This window comes from Oxyura jamaicensis, chromosome Z (assembly GCF_011077185.1).
Source record: "Oxyura jamaicensis isolate SHBP4307 breed ruddy duck chromosome Z, BPBGC_Ojam_1.0, whole genome shotgun sequence".
NCBI classification, from domain to species: domain Eukaryota; kingdom Metazoa; phylum Chordata; class Aves; order Anseriformes; family Anatidae; genus Oxyura; species Oxyura jamaicensis.
In genome coordinates this window covers 14,819,730-14,832,112 of record NC_048926.1, presented here as the reverse complement: position 1 = coordinate 14,832,112, position 12,383 = coordinate 14,819,730, and the positions used below count along the sequence as shown (strand labels likewise).

Below are 12,383 nucleotides of genomic sequence, written 5' to 3'. Positions count from 1 at the left end.
CCAGAGAAGCCGTGGATGCCCCATCCCTGGAAGTGTTCAAGGCCAGCTTGGATGGGACTTAGGGCAACCTGGTGTGGTGGGAGGTATCCCTGCCCATGGCAGGGGGCTGGAATTAGGTGATCTTTAAGGTCCCTTCCAAACCAAGCCATTGCATGATTCTAAAAAAAATAATAGAGGGCATGCAACCTTGAAGTTAACAGTTTTCCTTGGATACCGCTGTCACCAAGCAATAAAATATAAGAAGTCAGCCCTCTAAAGTTATGTTGGTGCTAAATATTGTGAAAAACTAAACTTTGTTTATGTAAGCTGGTTTTTCTTCCTGTTGGGTCTATGCCTTTAAAATGTCAAATTTTTCAGCTGAGGCATGATGCTTTTTCTTGAGAGCAACAACTCCTGTATAGTTGTAACTGAAGAAAAACCTTTAAGGAAGGTGTGAAATAGTATGGAGCTCATTGTACGATGATATAATGATGCATTATTTTTCTAAGTATTTCTGTCAGTCTCACCATTACCATTTGAATACACCTAGAAGGAAATAACTCATATTTGTGCAAATAGTTCTGCAGGTTTCAAACATAAAAGTATAAGCCAGTCTCATTATTATTTAAGCAATTGATAACATTAATCCATTATTTGAACGCACCTTAGATTTTAACATCAGATAACATACGTATTTTTCATGTCATTTACAAGTTGGATATTTTCAATGGCTTTCAGTACAGTACTATTTTTATCAGAATTACCAGAGCAGGGGGAGTGACGACATTTTTAGCCTGGTTTATAGTTTTTAGAGGTACTCTCATAGGCACAGTTTAATTTTTTTTTTTTTAATCTCTCCATATTTTTATTTCAGTTGTCAGATAAATTCTTGATTCTTTTCAGCTTGGTTGTCCTAGACAGACATTCTTCCTATGCTTTTGTGTAAAAAAAATCTCTTTATTTACATGTCCCTATACTTGAATAATCAAGAGTACTTAAGTCATGAGATTTTCTTCTTTCCCAGTCCTTTGGTCCTGCAAAAGCTGTGTTAAATGTTCCTTCACCTGGTAAAGCCTTCTTTTTTTCTCAAGGTATTTCTGAAAGGCCTATTAGAAAGCAGAAGGGGGTGGGCTAAATTTTAGGTAGGAAGGATTGAGGGTTTTTTTTGCTTTTTTATTGCTTTTGTAAATTGAAGAGTCTAGAGAAGCATTCTTCAAAATATCCAAGTGAAAAAATATTAAATTATCCCTGCTCTATAATATTCCTAGGAAATAAGCAAAAATGCAAGTGATAGCCAATAAGTTGAAATGTTCAGGGGAAAAAAATCCTACTGATTCATCAGTAAACAGTTTTTTTATTTGAAAAAAAAAAAAAGCCTTTAATTTCAACTGACCAAATTGATATCTCAGGATATTAAATTTCACACAGTTGCATCATCTATGCTGAATCTAAAAGCTATTAACTAGAATGTTTATTCTTGAATCGAGTTATCATGACGAGTAGCAATTCACCACTTGCTTTGTTGATTTCTTTCATTTTACTTTTTGTTGCTTTGTTTTGTTTATCCACCCCCCTCCGCCCGCCCCCCCCCCCCCCCCCCAAAAAAAAAAAAAAGCCTATTGTGCTACATTTCCAATTTTATTTTTATCCTGACCTCATCTCCCATTGGCTTTTGGTAGGCTTTTCCTGGTATGTTCTAAACCTGCTTACTAAGCAGTGTTCTGGGTTGATAAATTACATGTATTTATAGTTTATACAACAAAATATGTTTTGACATTGATTAAATATGAAATCAAAATTTTTTTTTGCACAGGGCAAAAAAGCTCTTCAAAATAAAGCTGGTTTTTGTTTGTTTGTTTGTTTTTCCAGAAATAGTTTACCTCAATGTTTAGTTTACTGTCCAAAGCTTCTTTGATTTCTGTCAACATCAGTTTCCAAAGATAAGTCATAAATGGAGACTATCAGAATTGTTTCTGGGCATCAATAGAAGGGAGTTTTGCATTAGCAGAAGAGATTCATTTTCAAACATGTTTCCTGAAGCGTTAAAACATTAGGTTATATTCTAAGTTTTTCTCAAGACTGTGCAGACTTGCGTATTCTTTCCTTTAATGCTTTGTTCTCTAGATGATTCTGTCTTTAGATTTTGTATCCATAATGAGAGCATTATTTTTCATATCTGGCATTGCTTATGAAGATATGTCTCCATTCTGTTCAGGATTAGGCTTCCCTCAGATTTGTGAAAAAAAAACAACATGCTTTCAAAATGGGAAAGTGTGAAATAAAACTTAGGGTAGCTTTCCTTTTTTTTGTTACCTTTGAGGTGTACCTTTTTACCATCATACGCCATGTGGACGAGTGTGACTTTTTGCTGTTCTCATTTGGCAGTCATATTTAACTTGGACTGTCTGCCGAGTGAGCTTGTATTTACTTGTGAGTAAATATGGTTGACGCTTCCTATATATCCAATCAGAGGCCTTTCCAGTCAGCAAACATTTTTCCTTTGGTTACTTCATTTTGAGATCCATTGGTAAGGTGATTCTTAATCTGCTTTACTGTGCTATTACTATCCTTCAGTACAAGTTTTTAAATTTTACATTTTTAAATATTGTACATCCTGAGACAGATGGAAATTATTTTATTTCTCATGTTACTTATCACGATGACCAAATTACACTAGCAGCTGTTGGGAGAGAAGGTGTTAAGTGGATGGGATTAATCAATGCAGGCATTCAGGTCTCCCTACTTCTCCTATAAATACGATGATAAGTTATACTCCATTGGTTAGAGTGAGATGAACCTATTTTTAGTCACAAGATTTGTGTGGGGTGATACAAAGATCAAAGATGGACTTTGCTAACAGCATAAGACTTCTTTAAGCTGTATTTTATTGTATCATTTTTCACTCAGCTTTTTATTTAGGCTTAGTTTAAGTAGTGCAGTTAGAAGAGGTGTTCAAGAGAGGCGGAAGAGGAATGCTGAGGACGTGGCCGTGGAGCAGAGCAGACACACCAGTGCAGATGGGAGCTATGGCTGCTGGGAGCTACTGGTTGGAGCCATGCTTCACAGCATGGATGAAGGACATAGTATCTGGCCTTTGTGTTTCTCTCAAGCTATTGCCAGGAACTGCTGCAAGCAGAAATTACTGAATCTTTGCAGAACAGCAGCACGGGCTGTTGCAGTACAGACTTCCCTTCCAGCATCTTAAAGGTTGTGGTATTCTCCCTGCCCATATTTGCTTTACCTGTAGTTCCTTTCTACCTGTGACTCTATGGGACCCTCCTACTAGAATGGTTTTATGGGAATTTCTCCCACCTGTCCAGTGGCTACACCTTGCTAAGCAATATTGCTTTGTTTACCACAGCCTTCTTGCTGGAAGGTGTATAACTCTAATTGCCACTTTGAAATGTACTAGAGGCTAGGCACAGGTTACCAGGACTTCTGAAATGTTGCCCTGTGACACCAGAAGTTCTGTTTTATCACTATTAATTATGAGTGCATTTCAGTACATCTCCCAGCCATTACACGCCATTAATAACTTAACTACTTGTATTGCTGCCATGGTTCAACAGCAGAAAACTGTTGTACTAAAGCTAGAGAAGCCCTGCAGATAGTTCAAATATGAAAGTAAAATGAATGAAATTTCTGTGACATCACATTTCCTGAGGCAGAAATGTACTATAGATGAAAGGGAGGAGCATTACTATGAAACTCATCATTCATGAGAGGGTAACATACTCTTGGCTGAAGGACACAGAAAAGGCTGAGGTACTTAGCATCTTTGCCTTAGGTTTTAGTGGCATGGTCTCTCTGCCTGGTGGTAGAATTTGGGGAAGGTGAGTAGTACTCATTGTGGAAGATAACTGGTCAAGTCCATGGGCTGGATGGGATAGATCCGATGGTGCCAAGGAAGCTGGCAGTTCCTGAACCGTCGGGCTCAAAGGGCAATAATCAGCTGTTGAGCTAACAAACAGCAGCCTTAGGGATGATGCACGGACTGATACTGTTTTACATCTCTACTCCTTACAAACAATATAGACCAAATACAATTTTGAGCAAGAAAATTAACTCTAGCTTTGTATATTACTCTGCTGGAGTATAAAATTCATATTTTGATAGCTAAGGTAATGCAGTTAAGGGGCTGAGCAAGAGGGCAATGCAATTTGTTCAAGGTAGCTCAGTTTGGTTACGTAAACATGGTTCATTCTTAGAAAAAATGAATAAATCATTCTTTAATTTAGAAACAGGAGCCTTAATGCTAATGCTCAGATTTGAAGTGTCCAAACTTAAAGGATTAAGGAGGTGATAATGAAATAAATCAAATTGAAAGAAAAACTATGCACAAATTTTAAAGTTTATCAAAGAAGACTTTCTGAAAAGAAGATATGGGGAAACCCAATTCAAATTTAGTAATAAATCATTTAATTTGCTAGCTGTAGAGGTCAGTATATCCTAAGACACTAGGAATGTAATTTCATATGTTGTTGGTATGTAGGCTTGTTTGTTTTTACAGGGCTTCAGAGTACATCTTTTGCAAAGTTTTATGCTATGTAGGGTGGGGGAACTGCACATTCATATATATACTACATAGTATAAGGGGAACTGCATGTTTGTTGGTAGAAACTTTGATTTTAAAATGAAAGCACACCGTGGCAGAGGGTAGCTGAGTATGTGATTGCCGTAGTGAAAGTTTGTTTTAAAGTTATTATTTGTAACATCTAATCTAAAAGCAGAGGGCTCCACAATAAGAGCTTTTCTGACTTGAGATGTTCGTTGTTAATGGTGGGAGAAAAAAGCAAGTATCCTTGGACGCCTAAGAGCATTGCAGGTCCTTCTCTACGGAGCCCTATTGCAGACTGTCTGCCTCTTTCTTGGAATAGGAGAGTTGTTGAACAAACTTTGTCTTCATTTTGAATCCAAAGACACCGTCTGGTAACTGTCCAGCATTTCTGTTGCATGGAGTGCAATCAACTGTGTTCTAAGTTGTACAACATGTTGTAAGAAAATTCATGAGAAACGTTTTTAACAATTATTGTTTATAAAATGAATAAAGCACTACAAATTAGATAAATTCTGTATAAATAGAAAATATGTAGGTTAATTAGGCTCAGTGTCTGTGGCTGTCTCTGAGTACTAATCTGACATCAGTGTCTAGGACATGACTGAGTAGAGCATATGCAACAGCAATTTAACACAGAGGAAGGACAGGACCTGCAGTTACCTAGATTTTCCCTTCAAATCTAAGTTTCAGTGGGATATTATTTTAATATGAAGTTAGTTTTAGATACTAGTTTTTCATGGACACCTGTCTTGGAATTAAGACTACAGTAGAATACCAGTTTACAGTTTCTCTCCCATAAGCATGCGCCTGGAAGCCCTGGAGAGACCTTCAGAATTTGCATTAAATTACTACCATTGGAAGACTCCTGGAGTCTCAAAGGAGAAAGCGTGTGTTAGCTCTACTCCTTCCAACTTTCTGAGGGCATTTTCTGTCCAATTTGTTTACGTTTATTCCTCTTCTGCAGACAGCATAATGAGGGGAACATAGGAGCTCACTGTTGGTATTTTATTCATATTCTCTCCTACATTTTCAATGTGGGAAGTGTCAGCTATGTGTTAGGCATCTGTATAATGAGAGCAGCTGAAGAAATTCTGTTTGTCTCAAAAATATGAGCATATGTCAAAAAGCTTTTGATCTATGGGTTAGTAGTAACAATTGTGACTGCTATGTGGAACCATGACTTTCAGGTGAGACTAGTATTATGTTGACAGTAATATTTAATTATTGCACAGTATGCTGCATGCTTGGGGAATGGAATGCAAACGTAAATGGAAGGTTTAACTGCCCCATTACACTGAAATAACATTAATCATTATAAAGCCAATCCATTTCAATGAAGCATGTCACAGACTGTTTTGAGTTGCACTTGAGATGCAATTCATTTGAATTTCTCTCAATCATTTGAAACTGTTGCCAACAGTTATTTTGTGTTAGTTTTACAGGAAAATAAATGAGCAAAATTTGACTAAATTACTTTGCATATATCCCATGCTATCTTAATTTTCTGCTAATGGAAAGTAAAAATACAAATATAGTTACTTCACTTGTGTATGCTATATTTTAGTGAAAATTTACTAATAAAATTTGCCAAGTGGTATAAGTCACTCAAGAGCCTTTATTCCATCCTTCCAAAACTTGTACTTTTTAATTTTGCTGTTCATTGCATATGTTAGGAAATATCTGGTCAGCATTTGTGAAAATCAGGTCATTTTCTGCATGGGTAAGCCCTGGAATTAAAATATTATTTTGGACATTCTTAAAATATAAATACGTATATAATCTTCAACCTGTTGTGCATTTGGGCTGGGCTCGGTTTATTGCATTCAGCCAGTATTAACTCTGCACTGTGTTGTGCCATTGCCCGCACCGATTAAATCCCATTAATGATTTCCTGGATTTTCTTGGTAATGTTTATTCAGTCATACTCAGTAAAATCTAATCTATCTGTCATAGTTGACATTCAGAATATTTCATGTTCAGCTTTCTCTGTCTCTCCTGATAGTCTTCATCTAGCATTTTTCACTGAAGAAATTAAAAATGAAATACAGGCTGAGTTGCAACTATCATTTTATAATTAACTATAAGCCTACCTTTCCTTTAAACACAGAACAAGGCTATTAGCAATGGGCAAGGGATTGTGATCTACATTCTATTTACTTAGAATAGATTTATGCATATGTATTTTTGTTACCTTCTGATTGACATTTTTTTTTGTGCAAAGCTAAGGTCTTTGCTAGTATGCAAAAAATAAATAAATAAATCTACACCCACAACAGCTGCTGAGATACTTTTTAAACATTGCATGCAGCTCTGATGACCTGTGCATGTCACTTGAAGCCACCACATCTGTGAAGACAGACAGTAGCTGTAAGAAGAGGAAGAAGACCTGTGGAACTAATGTGTGTTAGGAGTCCAGAAATACTGCTGAGGAGAAGGGCAGAGCAGAAGGGGTTTGTCCTTTGACTACAGTATTAGCACCATTGGTGGTGGTGATGGAGATGTCCTGTATTCAATGCATTACCTTAATTTCTGCTTTTCTCTGTGGAGTTCACACTCTTCTGGCTGCTCTGAATTTTAGTAGCTTTCCCTGGCAAGACATGATTGCTTCTTTCATAATGAAGCCAACATTAGCATGGGTTCTGTACTTGGCCACCGAGTCCATGTCTGTATTGTCTGCGTCTGTCAGAGACCTTATGGGCATTCCCTGTAAACACCATTGTGAAGTGTGGAGCATTTGAATGGCTTTGCTTTTGGATGTTTTTAAGACTTGTATGTTTTTTGCATTCTGCTTGTAGTCACTCCAGGAAGGTGAAGGAGGTGTCTGAAAACTTTGTTTCCACCTTTAAAATCAACACAAATTTTAAATATTGAAATCCTGAATCTCTCATCCTAGGTAATTTGTTCAAGGTTTATCCAGGACATGCTTCAAAATTCAGATTGAATGGGAAGCTTGCATAATGACTGTAGTTTAAACTGGAAGCATTCATAATCTTATTTACTTTTTTTATGACAGAGCAACGTGTGAGGTATATGTATTCTTACTTCTACTTGATGGAAAGAAAGAAAAACTTCTGACAGAATCCTGCTCATTTAATACATAATTAGGTCAGTTGGCAACATGGACAGGAAAGTACCTCAGTTCCTTTTCGAACTGGTATACATTTTCACCTTACCTCTCCTTTGGTATTAAAATTTAAATGGAATTATTCAAGCTTTTATTTCCATCTGTTTTCTCATCCTTAAAACTCCACATTTAGCACTGATAAGTTTTTACTGTTTCTTGAACACATCATTAACATCTGCTTTGCTGCACTCTGATGGGATATCTGTTTGTCTCATAAGATAATGTTATTTTAACTTAACCAGACCAGTTCAGATGCCTTTTATCCTATGATTTAGCTATAGAATAGAGTAGCTATAGAATTCGTCTATGGAAGAAAAGTTCTTGCTGCCAGGAATGCAGAGGAAAAATGCAAGACAACAGGATGGATGCAAGACTTTAATAGTGTTTGAAGTCTCCTGAGACATCCTCTTTTCTTTAAGCCACCTTGCTTTAGTCTGTGTAGATTTTCCATATAAAAGGTTATCTGCTTCCTATAGAATCTTTCTGGATTGCAACATCGCTGTAGAAAAACTTCATTCTCCTGAAAAAAATCTTGACTGTCTCACCTGCTTTGGAGTATTCACAGGTTTCTGTTGGAATGCTACAGATTGCCATGGACACCTCCATCTGATCAAACCAACAGAATGGTTTCTGCTTAGGAATCACTGTTAAGCTGAATGACTTTTTCAGGCTCTTTAACATCATATTTTGACCACCCAAATGTTCAGATATGAAGACATCAAATGAGAAAATATGTACCCTTCAAATGAGAAAAAATGTACCCTTCTATAATATTTTATTTAAAATACCCCATCACTATAGTAACCAAATAATATGGTTTGCAATACACAGGCATTATAAGAAATCCCCCCTCCCGTTTTTTTTAAATGGCTGTCAGGAAGCAAAATTGCTGAGAATCTTTGAAATAAACAAATAATGATCCATCAGGTCCATGACTGTCCTCCTCTTGCACCCGAAGATTACTTGGTCTGAGATGTAGCAAGGACTGCTAAGAAGGAGCATAATGTAAAAGGCAGAATTCCTCCTTGCAACTTGGACCTTTTAACTAATGGTTTGAACAATATAGCTGCAAGGGAACTGTCAGCTTGTTTCTGCCATCTGTGTAACCCTGTTTATAAGTATTCCCAATGCTGGACCTTTCAGGAAGCACATGGCAAATTCAAAACACGTTTTCTGCTCACTTCAAGCTCTTGCTGGTGGTAGTAGTTGTTTTTTTAATAGGGCACCGATATTTTGAAGCACTGCCAATAAACTAAGTCGTTCCTTCTGGTTTCTTAAGCTAGCAGTGCTAATGTGTTTGGGAACTTAAAAAGCTCATCTTTTGGAAAAACAAACATACAAACACTGGGCCTTAGCACGCTTAGAAGGAGCAGGAAACTTGCAAATGCTCTTTAGCCATTTCTTATTTGAAATGTTCTCTTTAATGATTTACCTAGAACAAGTGAGCATTATGTATGTCATTAACATTGTGATTAAATGCCTTACCAAGTTGACAAGAGTGAAAAAAAAAAATTACCATCTGCAATTTGGCCTGTTCAATCAAAAATAAAAAATTATCTCTACTTTTTTAAAGTGAAATGTATAGCTCTCAACCCAGTCAGTGTCCAGCATTATCAAGCCAACCTAGCTGTTATCAGAGATTTCACATCAGAATTGGTTGTTGCAGGTGGTCTCTAGGAAGTGAAAATGTTTTTCTATGGCAAACTGCCTTTATATATGTAAAGGATTGAAATAAAAGCCTGACTTTTGACAGAGACAATTAAATACACTATTAAAATTCAAAAGAAACAAATTGGTTGTTTCTTGTGCAGTGTTTATAAATATCAAAACTGTTATGGGCTGCATGTTTCTCTTAAGCAAAAAGAAACAAAATGTCTTTTGGGAATTAAATTTTTGACTGGAGTATTTTAATTCAACTTTAGAATGCATCTGGCTCTGTCCTAATACTGTGTGCAGGACAGGGCACTTCGTGAGAGTTTGGTAGGTGCACTAAGAATAATGTAAGGCTCTTCTCCTTTGGATACTCCTCAAAATAAAAGCATGCTTGGCTATTTGGAGATAATGCTTAAATAATTTGCTTTACCTACCAGTCACCCTACAGTGATGAGAATGTTTGCCAGAAAAATAGCAGATACAGTGATTTAGAGGTCCTCAAGCCCTTCTTTTCAACTCTGCTTGCTTTTTCCTGTTCCCACGTACATGAAGGAATGAAATCCCTTGTCAGATTCCTCTGTGACAGCTTCTTCAGCAGTACATTTGTCATTGCCCTTTATCTGCAGCTATTTCTTCAGATGTTTCCTAATTGCTGTAGCTCTTTACTAGGTAATAGAACTAAAAGTCCTGAGAAGTGAACTAATGGTGTTGCCAGGGTAGGAACGTTGATAGCATAATCCTTGATGCAAACTTATTTTGAGTTACTGGGGTGATAATATGTTGTCTTCAGCTACGCTGCATTATCTTGTCAGTGACCTTCTGGCAGGCTGATGAGAGGTCACTGCAGTCTCTGTAAGAGCTCTGCATTTCAAGGTGGGTTTGAGAATGATCAGAGCTGTGCCAGGAAGCCAAATACAGAGATAAATCCCATCATCTCTTTTAGGCTTGTGTTTGCAAAGAAATATTTAATAGGAGTGTTAATGTAATTAATATTACTCTGATATGAGAAAATCTAAAGGGCTCATTTATAGATAAAGGAAGATATGATTCATTCTTCACTGTACAAAACAATTTTTTCTAATGTGTATTGCCTTCATTATGATGAAGAGGTTTTCAATAAATTGCTGTCCTGACAGCTTAATGAGGCAAGTCTCTTCCATGTGTTCTGTGTCATGGGCCATAGCTGCTGATGGTACCAAACTACATAGCTAATAAACAAAAGCATAAGAGAAAAGCTTTATGCTAGGAAGTTTCCAAGTTGTTTAGCCATATAATTTTAGGCCTGGTATAAAACAGCATACAATATATTTCTGTACTTCATTCATTTTAATGACAGATAACAAGTAGCTTAAACAGAATGAATACAAAACATTTGAGACAAAATAGTTGATTTTAATCTCCAAAATTCCTTGCCTCATGTTTCCTGCTAAGTTTACCTGCAGGTCCCCTCCCCAGCAGCTCAGGAGTGACACATTAAGTTGTTACCTTGTGGTTTTGGGGGGGGACTCTGGTGGTTGTTGTCCAAAAATGACTCCTCATACTAGTAGAAGATTGTACTCAAGGTCATTGCCCATCAGAAGTTTGTTGAGCCCAGCAAGCCAAGTAAGCTTTGCTGCTTACCTTCCAAGATGAGACACATTCAGTTTAAGATGTTGGAAGCAGTCAGGGGTTGAATGCCACAGCGTTATGAAAATCTGAACACCAAGCCGTAATACAGCTGTTGTGATGACACTCTTTAAAAAAAGAATGAGTCACAGAGGCAGAAGGCGTTTCTTGGCTTGAAGGACAAACAGAAGTGAGTACTGATTCAAACTCATTTATTGCCCCTATTCTGCAATGACATCCAAATACATCTGGAATTGAATAAAAAGAATGGTTTATGCTGATCTAGTGATGCAAGCACTGTCTGCCTGAACTGGCAAGTGGAGACTGCTCTGATGTTCTTGTTACATTTCAAATCAGTTATTTACTTTTGAGACAATGAAATTTCTAACACTGTGAGATTGAACACTGTTTTTACAGTATTAGAACCATTGGAACTAGCTTAATTGGAACTAGCCCCTCATCATCAGGGCTCCCGCTGTCACTGTTCAGGTGTAAGTTACACCCAGGACGCCTCACATGGCAGTAGGTCCTTACTCCACTCATTGTTCTCCTCCTGTTTGCATCACACAGACCCTAGGATGAGGCAACTGCTTCCTCCCAGGGGAAGCTCTGGTAGTGTTTGAATACAGTGGTCATGAATAATGTGGGCTTTCTACACAGGAAAAAGATAAATACCTTGTCCTGTCATTGCAGCCAGTATGTTCTTTCTGATGTTTTTTTGTTTTGTTTTGTTTTTCATTTTAGTAGAAATGTTACATTTCTATTAAAAATCTCATTTTAGGGGAAGATGGTGAAAGGAATGGGGGGTGCCATGGACCTGGTATCCAGTGCCCAGACCAAAGTTGTTGTCACCATGGAGCACTCAGCCAAGGTAAGGCTCTGCTGCTTCTTTCCATATAAGTCTCTTGTGCTATAGACAGAACAAAAAATAATAATAAAGAAGACTTCTTACATTCATACTTCTGTCACTTTGTGAGGATTTGACAGTTTTGCTGCTAGTTATGAGGAGGATACAACAGGACGATAGGTTAGTATGGTTCTTTGCCTCTTGTAAGTGAATCATTCACCATGGAAAAAATGAAATATTAATTTGATATTTAAAAGCTGCATGCATTTTTTAGTTGCTTCATGCATATTTAATGAGAGTGGTAATTGCCAGAGCTACAGTAGATGTTACCCTAGAGATTTTACTCTTTACCTCGGAATAATTTGAGAAATGAGGTTCCCCGTGGCTAAATATTTGTTATGATGGATAGGTATTTACCTTTGAAGCTGTCAGTCATATTGGTACTGACAGCTTGATCAAACAGATCTTTTTGGCATGATGCAATGCAGACTGCCTTTCATATTGTACCATTATGTGCTAGAGGTTAATCTAGAGATGACTTTATGGAGGGGGGCTTATAGGAATAAGCAGTCTCCCACAGAAGGTCATAGGAAATTTGTCATTTGAAACTTCTAGAG

At 37.2% G+C, this 12,383-nt stretch overlaps 1 protein-coding gene across 2 annotated transcripts in view; it reads left to right on the top strand.

Moving 5' to 3' along the window:
- OXCT1 (3-oxoacid CoA-transferase 1) overlaps positions 1-12,383 on the top strand; it is an 87,181-nt gene that overhangs the window by 56,378 nt on the left and 18,420 nt on the right. For both annotated transcript variants that reach the window (XM_035309174.1, XM_035309173.1), the window contains one exon: positions 11,701-11,790. In XM_035309174.1, the coding sequence (XP_035165065.1) occupies positions 11,701-11,790 (90 nt within the window). The remainder of the gene's footprint in view (positions 1-11,700; positions 11,791-12,383) is intronic.